Genomic DNA, 26,631 nt, shown 5'->3' on the forward strand with positions numbered 1-26,631 from the left:
GGGAGACTAGAACTCACTGCCCCCTAGTTGTTGGCCAAAGTCACCCAGCTGGCTTTCTTGTCTAAGGCAGGACTAGAACTCACCCTCTCCTGGTGAATGGCTCGGGGGCATCCAGCTGGCTTCCATGCCTACAGTGGAACTAGAACTCACCGTCCCCTGATGATTGGCCAGTCACCCAGCTGGGTTTTGTGCCTAAAGGGAGACTAGAACTCACTGCCCCCTAGTTGTTGGCCAAAGTCACCCAGCTGGCTTTCTTGTCTAAGGCAGGACTAGAACTCACCCTCTCCTGGTGAATGGCTCGGGGGCATCCAGCTGGCTTCCATGCCTACAGTGGAACTAGAACTCACCGTCCCCTGATGATTGGCCAGTCACCCAGCTGGCTTTTGTAATCTCAGTTACAAGGACCCTACAGTCCTCTCCACAAACCCCACTTCCTTTAGCACTGATGATGTTCCCTAGTTGGGTCATGAAACATCTGCAAGAAAACCACCCAGCTCAGAGCACAAAGGACCCCACAGTTGTCCTCTTCCTTTTCCTCCTCCTCCTCCACACAAACCCCCTCCCTACTAGCACTGATGATGCTACCTAGTTGGGTCATGAAACGTTTGCAAGAAAACTACCCAGCTCAGAGAGCACCAAGGACCCCACAGTTGTTGTTTGTTGTTGTTGTTGTTCTTCTTCTCCTTCTCCTTACTCCTCCTCTTCTCTTCCTCCTTACTCCTTCTCCTCTTCTTCTCTTCTCCTTACTCCTCTTCCTCCTCCTCCTTCTCCTTACTCCTCCTCCTCTTCACCTCCTCCTCCTCTTCTCCTTACTCCTCCTCCTCTTCCTCCTCCTCCTTCTTCCTCCTCCTCCACCTCCTCTTCTTACTACTACTCCTCCTCTTCTTACTCCTCCTCCTCCTCTTCTTTTTCTCCTTACTACTACTACTACTCTTCTCCTCCTCCTCCACACAAACCCCCTCCCTACTAGCACTGATGATGCTACCTAGTTGGGTCATGAAACGTTTGCAAGAAAACTACCCAGCTCAGAGAGCACCAAGGACCCCCCAGTCGTTGTTTGTTGTTGTTGTTGTTGTTCTTCTCCTTCTCCTTACTCCTCCTCCTCTTCTCCTCTTCCTCCTTACTCCTCCTCTTCTCCTCTTCTTCTCTTCTCCTTACTCCTCTTCCTCCTCCTCCTTCTCCTTACTCCTCCTCCTCTCCTCCTCCTCCTCTTCTCCTTACTCCTCCTCCTCTTCTCCTCCTCTTCCTCCTCCTCCTTCTTCCTCCTCCTCCACCTCCTCTTCTCCTTACTCCTCCTCCTCTTCTTACTCCTCCTCCTCCTCCTCCTCTTCTTTTTCTCCTTACTACTACTACTACTCTTCTTCTCCTCCTCATCCACACAAACCCCCTCCCTACTAGCACTGATGATGCTACCTAGTTGGGTCATGAAACGTTTGCAAGAAAACTACCCAGCTCAGAGAGCACCGAGGACCCCACAGTTGTTGTTTGTTGTTGTTGTTGTTGTTCTTCTTCTTCTTCTTCTTCTCCTCCTCCTCCTCCTCCTCCTCCTTCTCCTTACTCCTCCTCTTCTCCTCCTCCTCTTCTCTTCCTCCTTACTCTTCCTCCTCTTCTTCTCCTCCTCCTCTTCTTCTCTTCTCCTTACTCCTCTTCCTCCTCCTCCTCTTCTTCCTCCTCCTCCTCCACCTCCTCCTCTTCTTCTCCTTCCTCCTCCTCTTCTTCTTCTCTTCTCCTCCTCCTTACTCCTCCTCCTCTTCTCCTCCTCCTCCTGCTCCTCCTCCTCCTCTTCTTCTCTTCTCCTTATTCCTCTTCCTCTTCTTCTTCTCCTCCTCCTCCTCCTCCTCTTCTCCTTACTCCTCCTCCTCTTCTCTTCTTCTTACTCCTCCTCTTCCTCCTCCTCCTCCTTCTTCTTCCTCCTCCTCCTCCTCCTTCTTCCTCCACCTCCTCTTCTCCTTACTCCTCCTCTTCTTCTTACTCCTCCTCCTCTTCCTCCTCCTCCTCCTCCTCTTCTTCTTTTTCTCCTTACTACTACTACTACTCTTCTTCTCCTCCTCCTCCTCCACAAATCCCCCTCCCTTCCTGATGATGTTACCTAGTTGGGTCTGCAAGGAAACCAGCCAGCTCAGAGACCACCAAGGACCCCTCAGTCCTTCCTCTTCCTCCTCTTCTCCACAATCCCCCCCTCCCTCCTAGCACTGATGACGTTCCCTAGTCAGGTCACGAAACGTCTGCAAGGAACCCCCCCCCCTCCAGCTCAGAGAGCACCAATCAAACCCTTCCTCCCCACCACCACCACCCGCCCATCATTTCTTTCGCCCCCGTTCGAAGTTACGACGGACGTGCTGGCGAGGAGGGGAGGGCTCCAGCAGCCCAGCCCCCCCCAAAGCCCCCCCGTCTCCCATTAACCCTCTCCAGCCCAACAAGGGAGGTTGCAGCTGCCTGCCAAGTTGCGAGCTGGGAGGCAAAGCGGATCTCCCGCGAGGCCGGATCGTTCCCGATCCCGGATTCCTGCGCGGGGCTGGCCAGCTCCCCTCCGGGAGGATCGGGGTTAACCGTCAAAGGAGGCGGGCAGGAACCCGGCTCGCTTGCGGCTGCGCTGGCTCCGCTTGCGCGCTTTCCGGCCGGCCGGGGCAAGAAGATCGGGGACTTTCCCAGTTTGGATTCTGAGGATCGGCTGAGGATCGCCCCGACTTCCGACGTGCAAATTCGCCCTGCCCCGCGCCTGGTGCGTCCATCGCAACCTGCATTTTTTTTTTTTTTTGCGCCCAAACCGGGCTCTGCGCGCAGGTCTGGTGGCCAGGGAGCTGCGCCGATCCTATGCCCCTACACACACCCCCCTCTCCTCCTCCTTTCGGATAGGCAGGCGATGAGTAGGAAACCCGCCTTGGTGGTGTTTGATCTGGGTGAGCGGATCGGGTTGCGCGCCCATCGTCCTGGGCTGCGGGTGGGGATTAGGGGAAGGGGAGTGGTTGACTTGCCTTGGTTTGGGGTGGGGTTGGGTAGATTGGGGAAGCCAGGAGGGTCTTCCTCTTGCATTTGGGGGCAAGAAGGGACCCTCCCCCAAAAGAATCAGTCTCTCTCTCTCTCCCTCCCTCTCTCCCTCCCTCCTCCATCTCTCTCTCTCCCTCTCTTCCTCCCTCCTCCATCTCTCCCTCCTTCTCTCCCTCTCTCACTCCCTCCTCCATCTCTCCCTCCCTCTCTCCCTCTCTCCCTCCCTCCTCCATCTCTCTCTCTCTCTCTCCCTCTCTCCCTCCCTCCTCCATCTCTCCCTCCTTCTCTCCCTCTCTCACTCCCTCCTCCATCTCTCCCTCCCTCTCTCCCTCTCTCCCTCCCTCCTCCATCTCTCTCTCTCTCTCTCTCCCTCTCTCCCTCCCTCCTCCATCTCTCCCTCCTTCTCTCCCTCTCTCACTCCCTCCTCCATCTCTCCCTCCCTCTCTCCCTCTCTCCCTCCCTCCTCCATCTCTCTCTCTCTCTCTCTCCCTCTCTCCCTCCTCCATCTCTCCCTCCTTCTCTCCCTCTCTCACTCCCTCCTCCATCTCTCCCTCCCTCTCTCCCTCTCTCCCTCCCTCCCCCATCTCTCTCTCTCTCTCTCCCTCTCTCCCTCCCTCCTCCATCTCTCCCTCCTTCTCTCCCTCTCTCACTCCCTCCTCCATCTCTCCCTCCCTCTCTCCCTCTCTCCCTCCCTCCTCCATCTCTCTCTCCCTCTGTGTGTGTGTCTCTCTTTTTCAGATTATACCTTGTGGCCTTTTTGGGTGGACACCCACGTGGATCCCCCCTTCCAGAAAAAGAGGTGAGAAAGAAAAGGGGGGGTGTCTGTTGCTGCAGAAATGGTGGTGGTCCTCTTTAATTTTTCAGTTCCCCCCCTTTAGAAACGGAGAAGAGGAACTGGATCAAGGATCTAAAACAGTTTTTCTCAATCAGAGAAACTTTGAAAGGGATGGACTTCAACTCCCAGAATTCTTCAATCAGCAAAACAAGCAAATAAACAAACCGCCTGAATTGAATTAAATTGAATTGAATTGAATTGAAAAGTTTACCTATTGAACTCTGGGGGTTGACGTCCACCCGTACTGGCTAGAGAATTCTGGGAGTTGAAGTCCATCTGTGCTGGCTCAGGAATTCTGGGAGCTGAAGTCCACGAGTCACAAAAGAGCCAAGGTTGCCTACCCCTGGTAGGGTTTCCTGCCTGAGCAGGGTGTTGGACTAGATGACCTCCAAGGTCCCTTCCAATATTATTATTATTATTGTTGTTGTTTATTGTTTATTGTTTATTATTTTTATTGTTTATTGTTTATTATTATTATTATTATTATTATTATTTATTGTTTTTATTATTATTATTATTATTATTATTATTATTATTATTATTAATTATAATTTTGGGCTCGCTTGTGGTCCTAAGTTGAGGAGTGCCTGTAAAAGAGTTGTAGAATCAGGTCCGGCTTGATTGACGACCATGAACTCGTGATGAAAATTCCCATGCCAGTTATGGTCGTAAGTCAAGAACTACCTGTAATTTTTTATTTTTTTATTTTTTGGTCTTCTGATTGACTCGGAAACGAGCTAAACCACTTCCTGTCCGAATTCTTCACAGCGATGGCTCGGTCCAAGACCGGAATAAGCGGCCTGTGAATCTCTACCCCGAAGTGCCGGAAGTCCTGCAGCAGTTGCAGAGCAAAGGGATCGCCATGGCAACCGCCTCTCGGTAAAATCTGGGCCTGGTTCTCTGAAAACTTTCCTCGTTGATATAGGCCGCACACCCCTCTATACACACCCGTTGTGGTGAATTAAGGCCCCCTTGGGGTCTTTTTCTAGTTTGCAGGGAGCCCTCGACTTTCAACCGTTTGTTTAGCGACCGTTCAAAGTGACAAGGGCGCTGAAAAAAAATGACTTAGAATCAGTCCTTGCACTTACAGTCCATGCTGGCTGGGGAATTCTGGGAGTTGAAGTCCTTAGCTCTTACAGTGGCCAAGACTGGACTCCCTTGTTTTTCACACCAGGGTGCGTGCAGGGAGCTGCATTGCTCATGACCAAGAAGCTTTGAGAAGGAGAATAGGAATAGGAATGGAATAGGAATAGGAATAGAATAGAATAGAATTATAGAACAGAACAGAATTGAATTATAGAACAGAACAGAATTGAATTATAGAATAGAACAGAACAGAATTGAATTATAGAATAGAATAGAACAGAACAGATAGAATAATACAGTAGAATATAGAATAGAGTAGAGTAGAGTAGAGTAGAGTAGAGTAGAATAGAATAGAATAGAGTCAGAGTCGGAAGGGACCTTGGAGGTCTTCTAGTCCAACCCCCTGCTCAGGCAGGAAACCCTATTCCATTTCAGACAAATTGTTCTCCAATCTCTTCTTAAACAACATGCTAGCACGCCTTAGGTTGACCTCAGCTAGTTTTAGCAGGAGGGCTTCTGCTGTTCCCAGCTTATTTGCTGAGTGCAGGTGGGGATTCAAATCAAGGCTTCCTTTAGCAAACCGAGGTAAGTCATAGTGTTGTGAGAACATGCCCTATTTGGGGTGAAAATTGGTCCCTGTTGTGGGACCTCAAGCATCTGGTTTTTCACCTCCCAGGACAGGCGAGATCCAAGGAGCCAGACAACTCTTAGACCTTTTCGGCTTGAATCGCTACTTTCGGTACACAGAAATCTACCCCGGCAGTAAAACCACCCATTTCCAAAGGTAAAAAGAAACTTTGGGGTCTTGATTTATCCCCCTGGATGTTGGAACCGGCAGTGGGGGCAGACTGGTGTAAAATCCAAAATCCATCTTTGCCTTTTCTCACCGTCTCCTCTCTGGCCTTCTCAAAATTGAGTAAAAATTTTTTTTAAAAAAAATAATCTTAACCGTGATTATCAGCTTCTGGCATGTAAATCTTACTTGTGGCGTCATCTATTTCTGTGGGTTTGTGGTGTTCCCCCAGATCTGACCAGGATGGTCAGGCACTAGATCCCTTTGGAGGATCACTCTTGAAGGATCAAGCAAGCGTGCCCTGTCTCTTGCAGGGCCTGCCCTATGAAATACACATAGTCCTTTGACTTACAACCACTTGTAAACGTTGCTGGCTGGGGCATTCTGGGAGCTGAAGTCCACCCGTCTTAAAGAAGTTTGGCAAAGTTGGCAAAGCACTGCTCCAAAGAATGGGAAAGCTTAGCTGGAGGGTGGGATAGTGGTTGAGGACCTTTTATAGACCGGACAACCATTTAAACCAGGTTTGTGCAAGGTCTCCTGCCTTGAGCAGGGGGTCAGACTAGAAGACCTCTGAAGTGCCTTCCAGACCTGTGATACTCTGATCTATGTTCTGCTTGTCTCCTCTCCAGGTTGAATCGGCAGAGCGGCATCCCGTTTCATCAAATGCTCTTTTTCGATGACGAAAGCCGCAATATTCGCGACGTCAGCACACTAGGTACCCTTAAAAGATTGTGCATGATGGGACTTTAGACCCTCCCACTCTCTGAGCATCCCCTGAGTTTAAGAATTCCAGGTCTGGGCCTGAAGGAGGGTAACTAAAAGGATCAATTGTCCCTGTTCACACAACCCATTCAGTCAAGCTCATCTCCTTCGGTCGAGTAAGCCAATGGCTGCAGCCAGGTTAAGCTGGGCTGGTGAGTTCTGGTCCCGCCTTAGTCATGAAAGCTGGCTGGGTGACTTTGGGCCAGACACCAGGAGACGGTGAGTTCTAGTGCTACCTCAGGCATGAAAGCCAGCTGGGTGACTTTGGGCCAATCACTAGGGGACAGTAAGTTCTAGTCCTGCTTCAGGCATGAAAATCAGCTGGGTGACTTTGGGCCAATCATCAGGAGATGGTGAATTCTAGTTCCGCCTCAGGCATGAAAGCTGGCTGAGTGACTTCAGGCCCATCACCAGGAGAAGGTGAGTTCTAGTTCCACCTTAGACATGAAAGATGCTAGGTGCCTTTGGGCCAGTCATGAACAGACAGTGAATTTTAGTTCCACCTTAGACATGAAAGTTGGCTGGGTGACTTTGGGCCAATCATCAGGAGACTGTTAGTTCTAGTCCCACCTTAGACATGAAAGATGCTGGGTGACTGGGCCAATCACCAGGAGACTGAGAGTTCTAGTCCCGCCTTAGGCATGAAAGCCGACTGGGTGACTTTGGGCCCATCACCAGGAGATGGTGAGTTCTAGTCCCACCTTAGGCATGAAAGGTGGTGGAAGGAGGAAGGCGTACCAGGCATGTTTGCCTCCTTACTTATAGAGTAATAAAAGTGGAATAAAAAAAACCTAATAAATGAATATAAACATTCCGATATGCAAAGGTGGCTGACGTACAACTTGTTCCTGTTGTTTTGTCTTAGGAGTTGTGTGTGTCGCTGTCCCAAGCGGCATGACTCTTTCGCTCCTCCAGGAAGGCATGGAGAGTTTCGCACGCTGTTCTGACGCTCTTCCAGCCGACAAAGTTTAAACCTCAAACTTCCGGGAACTCATTCTTCTGTTTTCCCGCGTGGGAAACACCGGTTGGGGATTATGGACCCTATCTAATTATCTGTTAGACGGAAAGTGATGGAGCATCTGCCTCCACTTTCCTTCTTAAAGAAATTTGTTTTTGTCCTGTGGTTAGAACAGACCGGGATTCTCCAAACGTGGCCCCTTTAAGACTTGTGGACTTCGACTCCCAGAATTCCCCAGCCAGAATGCTTTAAGGCGGATGGACTCCCAGAATTCCCCAGCCTGCCTACTTTAAGATGGGTGGACTTCCACTCCCAGAATTCCCCAGCCAGCAAGGGTTTACCAGAATTCAGCATGGATAAGAACAAATGTGGCTAGACTACTCCATTTTTTTTTGACAGGATAATTGTCTTAATAGACAGTGGGAAAACGGTCGACCTAATATATGGCCTGGGAGTTGAAGTCCACGAGTCTTAAACGGTCCACATTTGGAGACCCCCTGCATTAGACCCGCAAAGGGTTCGTGTTTGTGACTTTCATCCCAATAAAACATGGAAAACAAATCTTTTCTTTCCGTTTATCGATTAGTGCAGTGACTGCGGGCAATTAATCAGGTTTAAATGGTGACTTAGATGGGTGGAAAAGAGGCAAAGTCACCCGGGATCGCATAGCTAACATCCAAAAGACAAGAAAAACAACCAAAAGTTTCCAAAAAGATTTTTATTTTTTCTTCACTGGTTCTACTAATGGCCTTGGCGTAGTAGACTATAAACCATTGTTTCTCAAACCTGAAGACGTGTGGACTTCAATGCCCAGAATTCCCCAACCAGCTGTAGACTACAGATAGTCCTCCACTTACAACAATTCATTTAGTGACCACTCAAAGTTACAACGCCACTGAAAAAAGTGACTTATGACCGTTTTTCCACATTTACGACCGTGGCAGCATCCCCAGGGTCATGTGATCAAAATCCAGAGGCTTGGCAACTGACTGGTATTTATGACGGGCGCAGCGTCCCCCGGGGTCAGGTGATCCCCTTTTGCGACCTTCCAACAAGCAAAGTCAATGGGGAAAGCCGGTTTCACTTAATGACCGTCTTGCTAGCTTAACAATTGTAGGGATTCACTTAACAACGGTGGCAAAAAAAAATCATAAAATGAGGTAAAACCTGCTTAGCAATCAAAATTTGAGGCTCAGTTCTGATCATAAGTCGAGGACTTACCTGTGTAACAAATGGTAGGAGACCTCTAAAAATAGGGGCCCATGATGGCCAGGAAGCAGGAATTAGAACACAGAGCCACAAAATAATTCAAAATCCTTCTTTTGTTCAATATTTTAAAAAGTAGGGTGACGTCAGCAGGCGTGACGTCCAACCCAACGTGAATTGGTGGAAGAGAAGTTGAGGTAATAATACACTTTTTGTATGTGTACAAAAAGGCCGCGCCTGCCCGAAAAGCTGCTTGGCGGCCAGAAGCGAGTCTCGGAGGAGCCGCGCCTACCCAAACAGCTGCTTGGCGGCCAGAAGCGAGTCTCGGAGGAGCCGCGCCTGCCCGAACAGCTGTTTGGCGGCCGGAAACAAGCCTCGCCGATCACGGGGAAGCCGCGCCAGCCCGAGCAGCTATGCAGCGGCCTGAAACGGGTCCCGGCAGCCAAGGGGAAGCCGCGCAAGCTCGATCTGCTGTGCGGCGGCCTGCAGCGGGTCCCGGCAGTCACACAGGAGCCGCGCCAGCCCGGACAGTGGAGCAGCAACGGCGAGAGGCGGACCCCGGCCATCGCGCAAGAGCCGCACCTGGCCGGTCAGCTGCGCGGTGGGCCGCGGCCGTAGTTAAGCGGTCAGAGACAAGACCTACGGACATTTCAGCCGGTTGCATACCGGCGGAGCTGCAGGGCGCCCTACAGCTGCGATCGGACGATGGGGCTTGCCAAGGGGCTGCGGGTGTGGCACGGAATACCGGGTTGGTGGAGGGGAGCACAATAGGGACTTTAGGGTACGGGAGAGGGGGATAATGGACTTACACCTTCTTTCGCGTTGTATGGACCTCGGTGTCAGGGGAAGAAGCAGGGCGTGGGGCGACAGGATAGGGGGGTGGGGTTTTACGCGGTCCAGGCGGATGCTGGTCTGCGTGGGGGAGGGTGGGGCTAACGGGTGGGGCTGTTAATCAATTATTAGCAACGTTTAAAAGAAGCGTTGGGACGAGTGGTTCCCAACGCTGACTTTGCAATTGCTTGGATATCCTGCTAGTAAAGGTACTCTCGCAGTCATCCGTACTACGTTGTGTTTCTTTTGCTTGCTTGCGTTTCCCGGCGTAGACGAGGATTTGACACCGGGTATAAGAAGGGGTCCAGCCAATGGTGGCATTCAAATAGGTGAACAACCGGTTCTCTGTGTGGATGCTGCTTCCAGAAGTCCATTCTGGGCCTGGGCAACAAAAAAATAGCTACCGGTTCTGCCGAAGCGGTGCAAACCGGATGAATGCCACCACTGGGTCCAGACCAATCGGCCTTGCAAGAGGAATGAGAAGAAGGCTAAAACAGAATAATAACTTTGTTGTCACTTTGAATGTGCACGAATCGGCATACGTTATAATGAAATTTCGTTGCATACAGCTCTCAAAAGGGTCACCGCCTCCCGATATACCCTACATAAACATGACAAAAATGACAGCAGTGTTCCAATATCTCAGGGGCTGCCCCAAAGAAGAGGGGGTCCATTTATTCTCCAAAGCGCTTGAAGGCAGGACAAGAAGCAACGGATGGAAACTAATCAAGGAGAGAAGCAACCTGGAACTGAGGAGAAATTTCCCGACAGAACAACGAATAATAATAATAATAATAATAATGTTGGAAGGGACCTTGGAGGTCATCTATATAAATAAAATTAAATAAATAAATAAATCTAGTCCAACCCCCTGCTCAGGCAGGAAACCCTATACCATTTCAGAATAAGTGGAAGGTCTTCAGAAGTTACAGATGCTCCATCACTGGGTGTTCGATAATCCTTGGGGGGGAATAAAACACCCAGACACAAACTGAGCAATGTGGTACGTGCAGTACAACGCAGTGAGCCATGTGCAGCTCTGTTCGTTGGGGAAACAAAACAACCTGTTCACAAACACTTGGTACACCAGAGGAGAACAAACCCACCAGGACCAGATTCAACCATCCAAGGCTGCTCTTTCGGAGACGACAAAGTCCACATTCTGGACAGAGAGGACCGCTGTCTTGAACGAGGGGGTCAAAGAGGCCATCTAGGTCAAAACTGAGCACCCCTCTCTCAACAGGGGGGGGGGAGACACAACACCACCTATCTCCAGTCTACCACACAGTCCTTTCAACAGTTCCAAGAAGGATCCACGCCCGTTTGCACCGGTCAGGGGAACCTGAGGACACAGATAAACCTCCAAGTGGCCTCAACAATCCTCTATAAGAATACAAATGACCAGATGACTGCAAAGGAGTATAAATCCTTCCGTTCTCCAACATGCAGTCAGAACCTGAGGAAGCTTCTGGGATGAGAAGCGAAACGTCTTCAAAGGAAAAACAGGAAAGTCCAGTTGCCTCCTGAAAAAGCATCTTTGGGGTATACAGGTAGTCCTCGACTTACGACCACAATTTCACCCCGAAATTTCCATTGCTAAGTAAGACAGCCCACGAAGTGAGCATTGTCCCCATTTGATGACCTTTCTTGCCACAATTGTTAAGCGAAACACTGCAGTTGTTAAGTTAGTCACACGGTCGCAGAAGGGGCTCGCGTGGCCCCGGGACGCTGCCACCGTCATAAATACGAACCAGTTGCCAAATGTGTGAATTTTGATCATGTGACCATAGGGATGCTGCAATGGTCACAAGGGTGAAAAACGGTCATAAGTCCCTTCTATTTATTTATTTATTTATTTTATTTTATTGGATTTGTATACCGCCCTAATCTATCAGTGCCATTGTGACTTCAAATGGCCACTAAATGAATTGCAAGTCGAGGACTACCTGCACAGGATCTGGGAAAGCGATGGGTAACAGAATGTAGAAAGAAAAATGTTCAACAGGGTCCAGTCCAAGCTGGGAATAAACAAAATGGAGGCTGCTTTAGAAAGAATGTTGCAGTTTATTGAAGAGAAGAGCCAGACAGGAAGATGGCTCTGGGAAAAGTGACTACATGTAGCTGGGAGTGGTGGGTTTTTATACCTTCTGAGGCTCTTGAGGTTGTTTCCTGTTCCTCTTTGAGGCTTTGTAGCTCATCTCCGTTTCAAAGCCAAAGAAAGAGCGCTTGTCTGAGGACGTTTCCATGGTCATGTGGCCGGCATGACTAGACGCCAAAGGCGCACGGAACGCTGTTACCTTCCCACTGTAGTTGTCCCTATTTTTCTACTTGCATTTTTACGTGCTTTCGAACTGCTAGGTTGGCAGAAGCTGGGACGAGTAACGCAGTCACTCTGTTACGCGGCACTTGGGATTTGACCCGCCAAACTGCCAACCTTCTGATCGACAAGCTCAGCATCCTAACCCACTGAGCCACCGCGTCCCTGTTAGTTTGGGTGGGGGTAAGTAGATTTGAGGGGTCTTTGTCTTCCTAATTCCGTAGCTTCTAGCTTCCTGGCCCCAACCTTCCTGAATGGATGATTAAATTTGCATTTTTAAAAGCTGGCCTCTGCCTAGGGCAGGGGTCTTCAAACTTGGCCCTTTTATCACTTGTGGACTTCAACTCCCAGAATTCCTCAGCCAGCATGCCTGGCTGAGGAATTCTGGGAGTTGAAGTCCACAAGTGATAAAAGGGCCAAGTTTGAAGGTTCCTGGCCTAGGGCCTGGGGTTAATTTCTGGGGGCTGGTTTCTGTCTTTTTTTTAAGATCTTCATTATTCATTTGGGGAAATATATTCTGCCTTTTTAATATTTCCCCAAATATTTCTTTCTCTGGATTCTTCCCACAAGAATATCAGAGTTGGAAGGCAGCTTGGAGGTCTTCTAGTCCAACCCCCTGCTCAGGCAGGAAACCTTATACCAGAGGTCTTCAAACTTGGCCCTTTGATAACTTGTGGACTTCAACTCCCAGAATTCCTCAGCCAGCGTGTCTGGCTGAGGAATTCTGGGAGTTGAAGTCCACAAGTCATCAAAGAGCCAAGGTTGCCTATACCCCTGCCTAGCCTAAACAAATGAATTTGACTGGATTTAAAAGGTTCAGCCCCTTTAAGGTCTGGGGAAATAATTGGGGGGTGGGTGGGTGGGGGTTATGGCTCCTTTAAGAGACAGAGAAGGGCGTGGCAGTGACGTCACAAAGCATATGATTGATCGGCTCTCCTAAATCCTCCTCTTCCCCCTCCCCCCACGCTTTCATCACCTGCCTCTAGCCGGCCTCAAGAGAAAAAAAAGCCGGAATGTTTCAACGTCTATTTCCGGTTTCGATTAGAATTAGCACTAGAGGGATTTAGAAACCCCCTCCGCCCCCAAAATGGGGGCATTTCAAGACTCTCCATCCGAAAGGCACCTTGTTCCGTGGCTTTTAGCTTATCCTTCACGTTGTAAGGTTGCCATTTCGACGTGGACGGTGGAAATTAATGCCGTTCCGTGGCCGTTTCCCCCTCTCCTCCCACGCTTTGCTCCGCTCGGGAGCCGGAAGCTGATGGGCGCAAACGCAAAGCCCTGCCACCTCTTTAGGTCTGTTTCCAGCCTCCTGGCACGTGACGGGGCGGGGCGACGCTGGTAGGTGGGTGAAGCCGGAAGAGGAACCCCAGTGAATTTCCCACCAGGCGAGATGAGTGGTTTAGGGAAGCTGTTTGGGAAAGGTGAGGCTCCTATCTCCATCTCCCACCCCCGCCTGAGAGTTGGTATCGCCCGAACCCCCATAGGGGATCCCTAGACTTGGGAGCAACCAAGTGGCGCGAGGGGGGGGGGAAAGAAAGAGAAGCGGGGAAAAGAAAGAAAGGATGGAGAAATGAAAAGAGAGAGAATTAGGGGGGGGTTTATTATTTCCCCCCCTTTAAAAATGGGGCCTTATTTACAGGAAACGTGGCTTGGAGACACTGGATGGTTTTAATTGCTCCTCCTCTCCGGTCTTCCGGGGCTGGGTGCAGGGGTGCAGCCCCTCCCCCCCCCAAAAATGCAGAAAAGGATCTGCTCATTATTTGGGGAGGGGGGCGGGGAAGATTTATGTGCGAGATTTGATAGCCCCGTAGAAAGATTCTGCTTTTCTCATCTTCTTTTGATAACATTTTTTTTTAAAAAAAAACCTGGAGTGAACTAAGCTGAAGGTTAAGGATGCATGCACCCCCCCGCCCCCCAAAATGGTGTATTCCAGTTATACATTGGGTTGGGGCTGGGATCAGGCTGGGGGATGATGGGACCCCCCCAATCCAATAGGGGTGATCGGAGGCCCCACCCAATGGGGATGGTGAGACCCTCAATCCGATGGGGATGATAGCAGGCTCAAGTCAACAAGGATGATGGCGTCCCCAACCCAATGGGCATGATGGAACCCCAACTCATTGGGGATGATGGGGCCCCCAACCCAATGGGCATGATGGAACCCCAACTCATTGGGGATGATGGGGGCCCCCAACCCAATGGGCATGATGGAACCCCAACTCATTGGGGATGATGGGGGCCCCAACCCAATGGGCATGATGGAACCCCAACTCAATGGGGATGACGGAATCCCCAACTCAATGGGGATGATGGGACCTCAACCCAATCGGGATGATGGAACCCCAACTCATTGGGGATGACGGGGGGCCCCCAACCCAACAGGGATGATGGGAACCCAACTCAATGACGATGACGGAATCCCCAACTCAATGGGGATGATGGGACCCTCAACCCAATCGGGATGATGGAACCCCAACTCATTGGGGATGACGGGGGGCCCCCAACCCAACAGGGATGATGGGAACCCAACTCAATGACGATGACGGAATCCCCAACTCAATGGGGATGATGGGACCCCCCCAAACAGTGGAACAGCTTACCCCCAGAAATCGTGGGTGCTTCATCCCTGGAGATTTTTAAGAAGAGACTAGACATTCACCTGTCTGAGACGATATAGGTTCTCCTGCTTGAGCGGGAGGCTGGACTAGAAGACCTCCAAGGTCCCTTCCAGCTCTATTCTAATTCTAATTTATCCCAGCGGCACTGATGGGACCTCCAATTCATTGGGAACGATGGGATCCTCAACTCAACGAGGATGATGGGACCTCCAACCCAAAAAGGATGGGACCCCCCAACTCACTGGGGATGATGGCAACCCCAGCGCGAGAGGGATGACACCATTTTTGAACAAAGCCGCTTCACGGCCATCAACTTGCGATGGCTCTTCCCTGGTAAATTTCTTTGATTTGACGACTCCACCCCCCACCCCACCCCCGTTCTCCTGTTCTCCAGGCAAGAAGGCAAGGCCCCCACCCCACAGGAGGCCATCCAGAAACTGCACGAGACCGAAGCAATCCTGGTCAAGAAGCAGGAATTCCTGGAAGAGAAGATCCAGCAGGAGCTACAGTCGGCTAAGAAACAGTGCACAAAGAACAAAAGAGGTAGGAGAAGGAGGGGGAGGGGTTCGGGGAGGGGGAGCAGCCAAACCTGAACCTTCCCCCCCCCAAAGGAATAAGGAGGAGCCAGAAAAGATAAGGGGGTCCTTGAAGGGAAAAAAATAAATAGGAAAAGTTCTCCCTATCCTAAGCAAATATTGGCGTTCCTGTTCTCTGTATTATCAGCTGTGGTGTTCTTTGAAATACACACGTGTGAATGCACCTCCCGTAGGGGGTACTTTGATTCACGCATTCAGTTTGTATCCTGACTTCAGTTCCAAGGAAGGCAGGATTTAGTGGGGTCCTCCATGCTCTCTCAGCTGGGTTATTTCCTTGCAGACGTTTCGTGACCCAACTAGGTAGCGTCATCAGTGCTAGAAGGGCGTGGGGTTTGCGGAGTGGAGGAGAAAGAGAGGGGGAGGAAGAGGGGGGAGGGAAGAGAGGAGGAGGAGGAGGAAGAGGGACTGTGGGGGTCCTCGGTGCTCTCTGAGCTTTGCTTGTTTTCTTGCAGACGTTTCATGGCCCAACTAGGTGACATCATCAGTTACCTTGATGATGTTAAGCACTGATTGTTACACTGATGTTAGGTGCCGATGACATTGCCTAGTTGGGGCTTGAAACGTCTGCAAGAAAACAACCAAGCTCAGAGACCACCAAGAACCCCTCTTTTCCCTCCTGAGCTACATTGCTCTACATTGCACCCCGTTTCCCTTCTAGCACTGATGACGTTCCCTAGTTGGGTCAAGAAACGTCTGCAAGAAAACAGCCAAGCTCAGAGAGCACCGAGGACCCCACAGTCCTCCTCCTCCTCTTCTTCCTTCACCTCCTTCTTGCACTGATGATGTTATCTAATTGGGGTCATGAAACATCTGCAAGTAAACCACCCAGCTCAGGGACCCCAAGGACCCCACAATTATCTTCCTCCTCCCTCCTCCTCCTCTTCCTCCCTCCTCCCCTTCTAGCACTGATGACGTTCCCTAGTTGAGTCACGAAACGTCTGCAAGAAAACCACCCAGCTCAGAGAGTACCAAGGCCCCACAATTGAACCTTGAGTTATAGATATTCTCTTCTCTAATTTAGGGGACCAAAAATCAGGGTTTTGCTAGCACCATTTTTGATAATAATAATAAATAATTAATAATAATAATAATAATAATAATAATAATAATAATAATAATAATAATAAAGTTGGAAGGGACCTTGGAGGTCATCTAGTCCAACCCTCTGCTCAGGAAAAGAAAGAGTCTTTCCTGAGTGCAACTCGATTTTATCAGGGACATTTTTAAAAAATCGCCTCTCTTAATAAAATTCAAGCAGTCAGAAAAGACACTACCGGACTCCTGATATTATTTACGTGTCCTTTGCTGGGCCAAATTTAAAGGCACATTATAAAAAAAAGGTTCAAAAACTGCCTATAATCAGTTTCAATCCTGAGTCCTCAAATCTCTGTTTTACCCTATCTTCTTTATACATGCTGGCTGACCTTGTCTGGATTTAGCTAAACAAGAGTTGGGCTGATTAGTAACTGAGATAGCAAAAAATCTTAAAATCCTAGAGCAGCGGAAGGCAACTTTGGCTCTTTTATAACTCATGGACTTCAACTCCCAGAATTCCTGAGCCGGCCACGCTGAGGGGAAAGGGAGAGGTTTCCAAGCTGAGCCATGGCTGGCTCAGGAATTCTGGGAGTTGAAGTCCACGAGTCATAAAAGAGCTCAGGTTGCCTACCCCTGGCCTAGGCCTAGGCCACTTTATGACTCGTGGACTTCAAGTCCCAGAATTCCTTTTTTTTTATTGAAAAGTTTTACAATACATTTTTGAATACAAAAAAAACCCCTCCTCCCCTCTCCCCAAACCCCCCTCCCCTCCCCTCCCCCCTCCCCGACTTCCCAGAGCTGAATACAGGGCATAATAATACAAACAAGCATAATCTAAAATATGCTAACAACAATAATAAAACATTAAATTCTATCACACTTTAACTCTCCATAGTCAAAATATTAATAAAATAACTACTAACTAATTATACGTCATAAAAATCCACTACTTATTCAAATGCTAAATGATAATTTTTAGTCCTATATTTATTCTGAATATATTCAATCCATCTTCTCCATTCCACAATGTATCTCTGTTGCGATTGATCTTTCAAATATGCTGAAATCTTTGCCATTTCCGCCAAGTTAGAAACTTTCAAAGTCCACTCTTCTATAGTCGGCAATTCTTCCTTCTTCCAATATTGCGCAACTAAAAGTCTCGCTGCCGTAATTAAATTCAACATCAACTTTGTATCTATAACAGTAGTATCTGTAATAATACCCAATGAAAACAATTACGGAGAAAACTTTATCCTTTTCTTAAATATCTTTTGCACATTCCACCAAATTTTAATCCAAAAAGCTTTAACCTTTTTACAAGTCCACCATATATGAAAAGGATACGTTGCATCCTCACAGCCACACCTCCAACATTTCGGCAGTTCGGATACATACTTGCTAATTTTTTAGGGTCTAAGTGCCACCTATAAAACATTTTATAAAAATTCTCTCTTAAATTTTGGGCCTGTGTAAATTTTACATTTCTAACCCAAATCTTTTCCCAAGTGTCTATTGTTATAACTTCTTGAAAATTCTGGGCCCACTTTATCATACAATCTTTAACAAGTTCCATTTCTGACTGAATCAATTTCTATCAATGCATTACATATCCTTTTTATATGTGCTTGACCTTGATCTCTAATTTGTTTTACCAAATTTTCATCAATCATCGAGAAACCAATTTTCTGGTCCTCTTTCCATCTTGCCTGTAATTGCCCATACTGGAACCAAGTTTGTACAATCTTTTCTTCTTTTAAAATATTATATGGCTTTAATTGCCATACATTCCTTTCTAAACTTAAGATTTCCTTATATGTAGTCTCATCATGTTTAAATCCCACATTTATATTTTCTATTGCATGTTTAGGTATTGCCCAAATTGGTATCTTATAATTTAACTTATGTCTATACTTTTTCCAAACTCGCAACAGAGCATACCTTAAAATATGTATCTTAAACACATTATTTATTTAGTTATATTTATATACCGCCCTATTCCCTGAGGACTCAGGGCGGTTTACAGGGAATTAAAAATCCAAAATACAAAAATTAAAAACCCAATTAAAAAATATTAAATTAACCCTGTAGTCAGTTAAAAAACCCCAAATTAAAATTTCCTCCTCAGTCTGGGCCCGAGAGCTCGAAGAGCCAGGTCTTCAGGCCCCGGCGGAATGATCGGAGGTCGGGGGCAGTCCTCAGCTCCACCGGCAGCTGGTTCCAGAGGGCATTATCCACCTTCTTATCAAACAATAAATATGCATGCCAACCAAATAACAAATCATGACCCTCAAGATTTAGCATACAACTTAGAATAAAAATCAACAAGTCTTTTTAATAAGATTCTGCTGATACACTACTTTACCCTTATGTTCTATTCTACCTATATTACAAGCTCTTTGCTTCTTCCTTAACAAATAAGCTAACCATCTACCTGGTTTATTAGCATTACAAAAAGTGTTATGTCTAGCATACCGTAAGTTAGTTGCCACTTGATCTGCCATTAACGTATCAAACTGACCCCTTAATAAAGTAATTACCTCTTTAATCTTCCCATCAGATGGATTCAGAATTAAAGCCTTTTCTTTTTCCTTAATTTCATCCTCTAATTCTTTCCTCTTAAATTCCAGTTTACGTCTATGTTTATTATTCAAATATATTAATACACCTCTCATATAAGCTTTACTTGCATCCCAAACCATCTCAATAGAAGTACCTTTATGCATATTAATTTTAAAAAATTCTTTCATCTATTTTTTACACTCTTCCACATTTTCCTGATATCTAAACAAATTTTCATTTAAACGCCAAGACCGTCTATCTCCATTATCTTTTTCTATCTCCAACCATACTGGACTATGATCAGATATAGTTCTTGGACAAATCTTGATCTTCTTAATCCTAGGAAAAAAATCATTAGTAATTAATACAAAATCGATCCTGGAGAAAGATGGATGCCTGTCGGAGAAAAAAGTAAAGTCTTTTTCTTACAAGTTCCTTTCTCTCCAAACATCTCTCAATTCCAAGTCATCCTTCATCTCAAAAAAAGATTTAGGCAGTTTAGCATGACTTGGCGTGCTTTTAAAAAGGCCTCCCTTGTCCATTTGTACATCCAAGACGCCATTCCAATCTCCCATAAAAATACAAGATTTATAATCCCACTGAATAATCTTGCTGTGTAGTAAATTGTAAAAATCTCCTTTCTGTTGATTAGGAGCGTATAGTCCAACCAAAAGCCTTTTCTTGCCTTCTATTAATAATTCAATTATAACATATCTTCCTTGTTTGTCTGCTTCAATTAAACTCGCTGTTAAAGTATTCTTAACATAAATAACAACTCCATTTTTCTTATCAGGCGCGGAAGCAATAAACTGTGTGCCCAACCTAAAGTTATTTGATCAGCTGCTCGAATATTCTATTTTATATTTATATTAAATTTTTATACCACCCTTCTCCCGAAGGACTCAGGGCGGTGTTTCCTGTAAGCAAATAATATCGTTTTTTCAATTGCTTTAGATATTGAAATACTTTCTTTCTCTTATGTGGTGAATTTAGACCATTAACATTCCAGGTTAGAAGCTTTGTCGCCATCTTTTGCGACCTGAAGCTTTTGGAGCGCCTCTTCCCACTCCCAGAATTCCTGAGCCAGCCACGCTGAGGGGAAAAAGAGAGGTTTCCAAGCTGAGCCATGCTGGCTCAGGAATTCTGGGAGTTGAAGTCCACAAGTCATCAAAGAGCCTCAAGGTTGCCTACCCCTGGCCTAGAGTGTAGCAGTTTCTCAACTCCGCCCTCTTTGAGATGTGTGGACTTCAACTCCCAGCATCCCCCACCTTCTAAAGTGAGGTTGAACGGTAAAATCCTAGAAAAAGATTACAGGTCGTCCTCAATTTGCGACCACAACTGGGCCCAAAATTTCTGTCGCTAAGCGAGACATTTGTTCGCTGAATTTTGTTCCATTTTGCGACCTTTCGTGCCACAGTGGTTAAGTTAGGAACACAGTGGTTAAATGAATATGGCTTCCCTAAATGACATAATAATAACAACAACAACAACAACAACATAATGTTGCCCATAATCCGTTTTAAACTATTGGGGGGCGGGAGAAAACCACAAGGAAATAATTTTAATAATAATATAAACACCTTTGAAAATTACTTCCTTGTGGCTTTTATATAAACACACAATCTTAATAGCTGCCTTGGATGATTTTCCTTAATCTTCCCTGAGTGTGGCTAATGCCGGTTGATAATTATTATTTTTTAAAGACTTGTTATCTGTTATCTATTTTTCTTTGTAACCGTTTGGTTAGCTCTATCAATCAGTCCAACGCAATTCGTCCTTGCCTTACAACCACAATCGGGACCGGAATTTTCTTTGCCAAGATAGCTGTTTGCTAAGTGAGTTCTCTGTCCAGTTTTGCCACCTTTTTCGGCCACAGTTGTTTAAAGGAATCTCTGCGGTCGTTAAGGGAATCAAGCCGTTGTTAAGGGAAGCCGGCTTCCCCCATTGACTCCGTGTGTCGGAAGCCGGCTGGGGAGGTTGCAATTGGCGGTCACCAGGGCGATGTAAAGTGAGGCCTGGGTGTCAGTCAGCACTGTTTTCAGTGCCGTTGTCACTTTGAACGGTCGCTAAGCGAATCAAGGACTGTCAGTTTGGCTGTTTTGCAAGCCCTTCTTGCTCGACCACCCCGAAGTCAGTTTCCTTTCTCGTATTTGGGGGTCTCTCCTCCATGAGGACCGGAAACATGGAAGGGTTGCATTGTTGTTTGGAAAGGGAACCTCAAAGGGGAACCGGGAGGGGCCAATCCGCTTCTGAGCCTCCTTTCCTTCTCCGCGCAGCTGCTTTGCAAGCCCTCAAGCGGAAGAAACGCTACGAGCAACAACTGACCCAAATCGACGGGACCCTCTCCACCATCGAATTCCAGCGCGAGGCCCTGGAAAACGCCACCACCAACACCGAAGTGCTCAAAACCATGTCGGACGCTGCGCGGGCCATGAAAGAAGCACACCAGCATATGTGAGTGGGCCCCTTCCCCCCCCCAGGCCATGGGTAGGCAACCTGGGCTCTTTTAGGACTCGTGGACTTCAACTCCCAGAATTCCTGAGCCAGCCTGGCTCAGCTTGGAAACCTCTCCTTTTTCCCTGAGCCTGGGCCGGCTCAGGAATTCTGGGAGTTGAAGTCCACGAGTCATAAAAGAGCCTAGAGTGAGCATTCCGGTTCTTCCTTTGATTCAAAAGTCCGGTCCGTGTTTTGCCTTTAGCTTAGAGCAGTGTTTTTTCAACATTTGGCCCCTTCAAGATGGGTGGACTTCATCTCCCAGAAGTCCCCACCCCACATCCTGCTCCTCCTCTCTTCCTCCTCTTCCCGGCTTCCTCCATATGTTCCTTTTTCTTTTTCTCTTCTTCCGCCTCCTCCCCTCCCCTTCCTCCTCCTCTTCTCCTTCCCTCCTCTTCCTCCCCCTCCTTCACTTCCCTTTCCTTCTCTCTCCTCTGCCTCCTCCTCCTCCCCTCCATCACCTCCTCCTCCCCTTCTCTATATTGAAACCCCCCTCCCTTCTAGCACTGATGATGTTACCTAGTTGGGTCATGAAACGTCTTCAAGAAAAGAAGCAAGCTCAGAGAGCGCCAAGGACCCCACAGTTCTCTTCCTCCTCCGCCTCCTCCTCTGCCTCCTCCTCCTCCTCCCTTCTAGCACTGATGATGTTACCGAGTTGGGTCATGAAACGTCTTCAAGAAAAGAAGCAAGCTCAGAGAGCGCCAAGGACCTGTTGTGATTCAGGGTCAGCCTATGGGTTCGGCAGTTGGGTTGGACGAATCAGAGGAGGAGGGGGGTGTTGAAGACCTTGCTGGGGGGGTTGAAGATCTTGCTGATGAGAGCCCTCAGGCAGGCCCCTCCCACTTGGTCACCATGGAGACCCAGCTGTGTGAGCCTGACAGCGTGGATGAAGATGACCCACAGCTGGCCCTGTTCAAGGACGCCCGACGCAGGAGACAGTCAAGTAGGAGTAAACAGAGGAAGGCCGTGGGGCTTCTCGGAAGGAGGCAGAGAGAGGCCATGCCCTGAACTCTTTATAAAGGGAATGTGTGGGGAGGGCTGGTTTGCTGAAACCAACCGCTCAGATAGTGTTTCAAAGCTCCTGTATCTTGGTACGTGTCTTGTTTGTTTTTTGTAGTAATAAATTTGGCAGACGTCATTCCAGCCTCTTGCCGTTTATAAAGGGGTTGCCTTTTTCTGCAGGGCCGGTAGCAGGCTGGTACAGAACAGGACCCATCAGTTCTCCTCCTCCTCCTCTTCCTCCTCTCTCCAAAAACCCTACTCCCTTCTTAGTGCTGATGATGTTTCCTAGTTGGGTCATGAAATGTCTGCAAGAAAACGAACAAGCTCAGAGAGCACCAAGGACCCCACAGTCGTTGTCATCATCTTCCTCCTCCTCCTCCTCCTCCTCCTCCTCCCTTCTAGCACTGATGATGCTACCTAGTTGGGCCATGAAACGTCTGCAAGGAAACTGCCAAGCTCAGAGAGACCACCAAGGACCCCCCAGTTCTCCTCTTCCTGCTCCTCCTCCCCTTCCCCTCCCCCCTCCTCCTCCCCTCTTCCTCCTCCTCCTCCTCCACAAACCCCCCTCCCTTCTAGCACTGATGATGTTGCCTAGATGGGTCATGAAAGTCCTGCCAGAAAACCACCCAGCTCAGAGAGAGACCACCGAGGACCCCTCAGCTTTCTTCTTCTTCTCCTCCTTCCTCCCCCTCTCCCCCTCCAGGGACATCGACAAAGTGGACGACTTAATGGCCGAAATCACCGAACAACAGGATATCGCCCAGCAGATCTCCGATGCCATATCTAAGCCGGTTGGCTTCGGGGACGATGTGGACGAGGTAAGGAGGGCGGCCATCCTTGGGGTGGCGTTCGGAGGCATGGGCCCTGGGAGGCAGAGGCTTCGGATGCGAATCTTGCCCTTCGAAGGGTGCCCTTGCCATCCGCCGGGTAGACTCACAAAATTCGTTTTTCTTGTCGTGTGCGTATCTCTGTGTGGGCGTGTGTATGTATACATAGACCCAGAACGGAGAGAGTGAAGCGGATGTCGGCCAGTATAACTGAATCAGGAGTGACGCGGTTGTTTACAGGCGAGCGGGAGGCGGAGGGGCCGATAACGCGCTCAGTGGCCAAATCAACCGACAGCACGCAAAGCGAGGCTTACATGCGAGGCTTACATGATATCAGCCTACACACTGATTTATTTATTAGTTGAATTTATATACCGCCCTATTCCCGAAGGACTCAGGGCGGTTCACAGGGCAGTTAAAACAGTACAAAAAAGAGAATTAAATGGAATCAAATTAGTACAAGCCCACAGTTAATAATAACAATAAAAATTAAAATTTTAAAATTAATTTAATATAATTTAATATGATTTAATTAAAATACTTTAAAATTTAAAATCCCTCAGTCCAGGCCAGACAATTCAAACAACCAGGTTTTTAAGTCCCGGCGAAACGAGCGAAGGTCGGGGGCAGTCCGAAGGTCCATCGGCAGTTCGTTCCAAAGGGCGGACGCACTCACAGAGAACGGCCTCCCCCTGGGAATCACCCGCCGGCAATCTCTAACCGGCGGAACCCTAAGGAGGCCCTCCCTGTGGGCGCGCACAGGACGATGGGAAGCTGATGCTGGTAGCAGGTGTTCCCTAAGGTAATCCAGACCCATGCCATTTAGGGCTTTATAGGTCATCACCAGCACCTTGAATCTCTGATGACATCAGCAGACGCTGATGAAAGCTTAGCTTACAATAAAAACTCTCTGTCCTGGAGGTCTGTGTTTAACATGTCCTTTCGCCCCCGGTCAGAAGGACCCGGCTACCTGGGCTACGGGGGTTTTGCTCTCCCAATGGGCCACCAACTCCTGGCTGGCAACCTGCTCGGCGACCCCACCCTGTCAGCCACTAGTCGAGGCTGGCGGCAGAAATGCCACACCGGAGGTCCAGCCATCGCCACCCAGGCCTCGCTCTGCCCCATCGGTTGCTTCCTGCCTGAGGGGCGCCCAAACAGGGCAGGACTGCCACCCGTGCCCGGAACTCCCGGACGGCCACCAGGTGATGGTGAGGAGACCACCTCGCTTCCCCTCGTCGCTGCTGGCTGTCCGGACTCTGCGGCCCAGCGCCCCCCTCCCCCCACAGGTCGTAAGGCTGGGGTCGCGGCTGGAGTGCGGATGTGATCAGAGCCGCTCAGCCCTCCGGCTGCCTCCTCCTGGTCATGCGGCAGATCCGGCAGCGCCACCGGCCAGTTTAAAGGGAGCGGCCGTGAGGGAGGTACCCAACGTAGGCCTACAGGCGAACAAAGGGCATCCGGCCAGGGAGGGACCAGAGCCGCGCCTGCCCACCTGCTCTTCCTCCCAACCAGACGTCCCGCTCGCTTCTTTCAGAGCTGGCCTGGCTGTAGCTGCTAAAGCGCCGCCCGCCTTGCCTGCAGCCACTCCCAGCTGCCGTCTCGGCCCCTCTGCCATGTTGCAGCAAATGGCTGGTTTCGGCATGATGTGGCTCTTTCCCTCTGGCCGGATGCAAAGATGTGCACCACTTGGTGTTTGTTTGCCTCCGGCTGGAGGCAAGGGTCCGCACCACGCCCAAATCGGCCATTTGCTGTGACGCGCGTCGCGACAAATGTCCGGTTCAGCTCAGCATGGCTGCTTGCCTCCGGCCAGAGGCAAAGATCCGCACCACTTGCTGATTGTTTCCCTCCCGCCGGAGGCAGGGCTCCGCGTTCCACTGGCCATTTGCCGCGACACGTGAGGTGGCTGCTTTCCTCCAACCGGAGGCAAACAGCCGCCTCTCACACTGCGGCAAACGGCTGGTTCGGCGCAGCACGGCTGTTTGCCTCCAGCTGGAGGCACACAGCCAGCTCGTGCAGTGAGGCATATGGCCAGTTTTGGCGCGGTGTGGCTCCTTGCCTCCAGCTAGAGGCAAACAGTCACCTCGCGCGTCGCAGCAAATGTCCGGTTCAGCACGGCGTGGCTGCTTGACTCCCTCACTGCCTTTTAATATCTCTTACCCCACCCCCTTTAATATCATCTCTTACCCACCTCCTTTAATATCATCTCTTACCCCACCCCCTTTAATATCATCTCTTACCCCACCCCCTTTAATATCATCTCTTACCCCACCCCCTTTAATATCATCTCTTACCCCACCTCCTTTAATATCATCTCTTCCCCCACCCCCTTTAATATCATCTCTTCCCCCACCCCCCTTTAATATCATCTCTTACCCCACCCCCTTTAATATCATCTCTTACCCCACCCCCTTTAATATCATCTCTTACCCCACCCCCTTTAATATCATCTCTTCCCCCACCCCCTTTAATATCATCTCTTACCCCACCCCCTTTAATATCATCTCTTCCCCCACCCCCTTTAATATCATCTCTTCCCCCACCCCCTTTAATATCATCTCTTCCCCACCCCCTTTAATATCATCTCTTCCCCCACCCCCTTTAATATCATCTCTTCCCCCACCCCCTTTAATATCATCTCTTCCCCCACCCCCTTTAATATCATCTCTTACCCCACCCCCTTTAATATCATCTCTTACCCCACCCCCTTTAATATCATCTCTTACCCCACCCCCTTTAATATCATCTCTTCCCCCACCCCCTTTAATATCATCTCTTCCCCCACCCCCTTTAATATCATCTCTTCCCCCACCCCCTTTAATATCATCTCTTCCCCCACCCCCTTTAATATCATCTCTTCCCCCACCCCCTTTAATATCATCTCTTCCCCACCCCTTTAATATCATCCTCCCCACCCCCTTTAATATCATCTCTTCCCCCACCCCCTTTAATATCATCTCTTACCCCACCCCCTTTAATATCATCTCTTCCCCCACCCCCTTTAATATCATCTCTTCCCCCACCCCCTTTAATATCATCTCTTACCCCACCCCCTTTAATATCATCTCTTCCCCCACCCCCTTTAATATCATCTCTTCCCCACCCCCTTTAATATCATCTCTTACCCACCTCCTTTAATATCATCTCTTCCCCACCCCTTTAATATCATCTCTTCCCCCACCCCCTTTAATATCATCTCTTCCCCCACCCCCTTTAATATCATCTCTTCCCCACCTCCTTTAATATCATCTCTTCCCCCACCCCCTTTAATATCATCTCTTCCCCCACCCCCTTTAATATCATCTCTTCCCCCACCCCCTTTAATATCATCTCTTCCCCACCCCCTTTAATATCATCTCTTCCCCCACCCCCTTTAATATCATCTCTTCCCCCACCCCCTTTAATATCATCTCTTACCCCACCCCCTTTAATATCATCTCTTCCCCACCCCCTTTAATATCATCTCTTCCCCCACCCCCTTTAATATCATCTCTTACCCCACCTCCTTTAATATCATCTCTTCCCCCACCCCCTTTAATATCATCTCTTCCCCACCCCCTTTAATATCATCTCTTCCCCCACCCCTTTAATATCATCTCTTCCCCCACCTCCTTTAATATCATCTCTTCCCCCACCCCCTTTAATATCATCTCTTCCCCCACCCTCCTTTAATATCATCTCTTCCCCCACCCCCTTTAATATCATCTCTTCCCCCACCCCCTTTAATATCA

At 48.7% G+C, this 26,631-nt stretch overlaps 2 protein-coding genes across 4 annotated transcripts in view; both read left to right on the forward strand.

Moving 5' to 3' along the window:
* The first annotated feature begins 2,641 nt into the window (after positions 1 to 2,641).
* On the forward strand, positions 2,642 to 7,969 carry LOC310649414 (magnesium-dependent phosphatase 1-like). Of its 3 annotated transcripts, XR_014494220.1 has the most exons (7): positions 2,642 to 2,900; positions 3,727 to 3,787; positions 4,592 to 4,702; positions 5,586 to 5,693; positions 6,332 to 6,417; positions 6,773 to 6,884; positions 7,330 to 7,419. XR_014494220.1 is itself a non-coding variant. In XM_083377817.1 (6 exons), exons 1-6 carry the CDS (start codon positions 2,864 to 2,866, stop codon positions 7,434 to 7,436), a joined length of 510 nt encoding a protein of 169 aa, XP_083233943.1. In that variant the 5' UTR covers positions 2,642 to 2,863; the 3' UTR covers positions 7,437 to 7,969. The 3 variants fall into 3 exon arrangements, 2 of the variants coding, with proteins under 2 accessions (XP_083233943.1, XP_083233944.1); XM_083377817.1 differs by lacking the exon at positions 6,773 to 6,884 and having other exon boundaries at positions 7,330 to 7,969; XM_083377818.1 differs by lacking the exon at positions 7,330 to 7,419 and having other exon boundaries at positions 6,773 to 7,309.
* Positions 7,970 to 8,844: 875 nt separating this feature from the next.
* The window catches only part of CHMP4A (charged multivesicular body protein 4A), a gene marked incomplete at its 5' end in the record, with an annotated part of 29,975 nt that continues 12,188 nt past the window's right edge, over positions 8,845 to 26,631 (forward strand). The window contains 5 exons of the mRNA XM_083378751.1: positions 8,845 to 9,229; positions 12,919 to 13,114; positions 14,789 to 14,937; positions 20,861 to 21,038; positions 22,783 to 22,897. Coding sequence (XP_083234877.1) covers positions 8,845 to 9,229; positions 12,919 to 13,114; positions 14,789 to 14,937; positions 20,861 to 21,038; positions 22,783 to 22,897 — 1,023 coding nt within the window. The remainder of the gene's footprint in view (positions 9,230 to 12,918; positions 13,115 to 14,788; positions 14,938 to 20,860; positions 21,039 to 22,782; positions 22,898 to 26,631) is intronic.

This window comes from Vipera ursinii (genome assembly GCF_947247035.1).
Source record: "Vipera ursinii genome assembly, chromosome: Z".
Lineage (NCBI taxonomy): Eukaryota > Metazoa > Chordata > Lepidosauria > Squamata > Viperidae > Vipera > Vipera ursinii.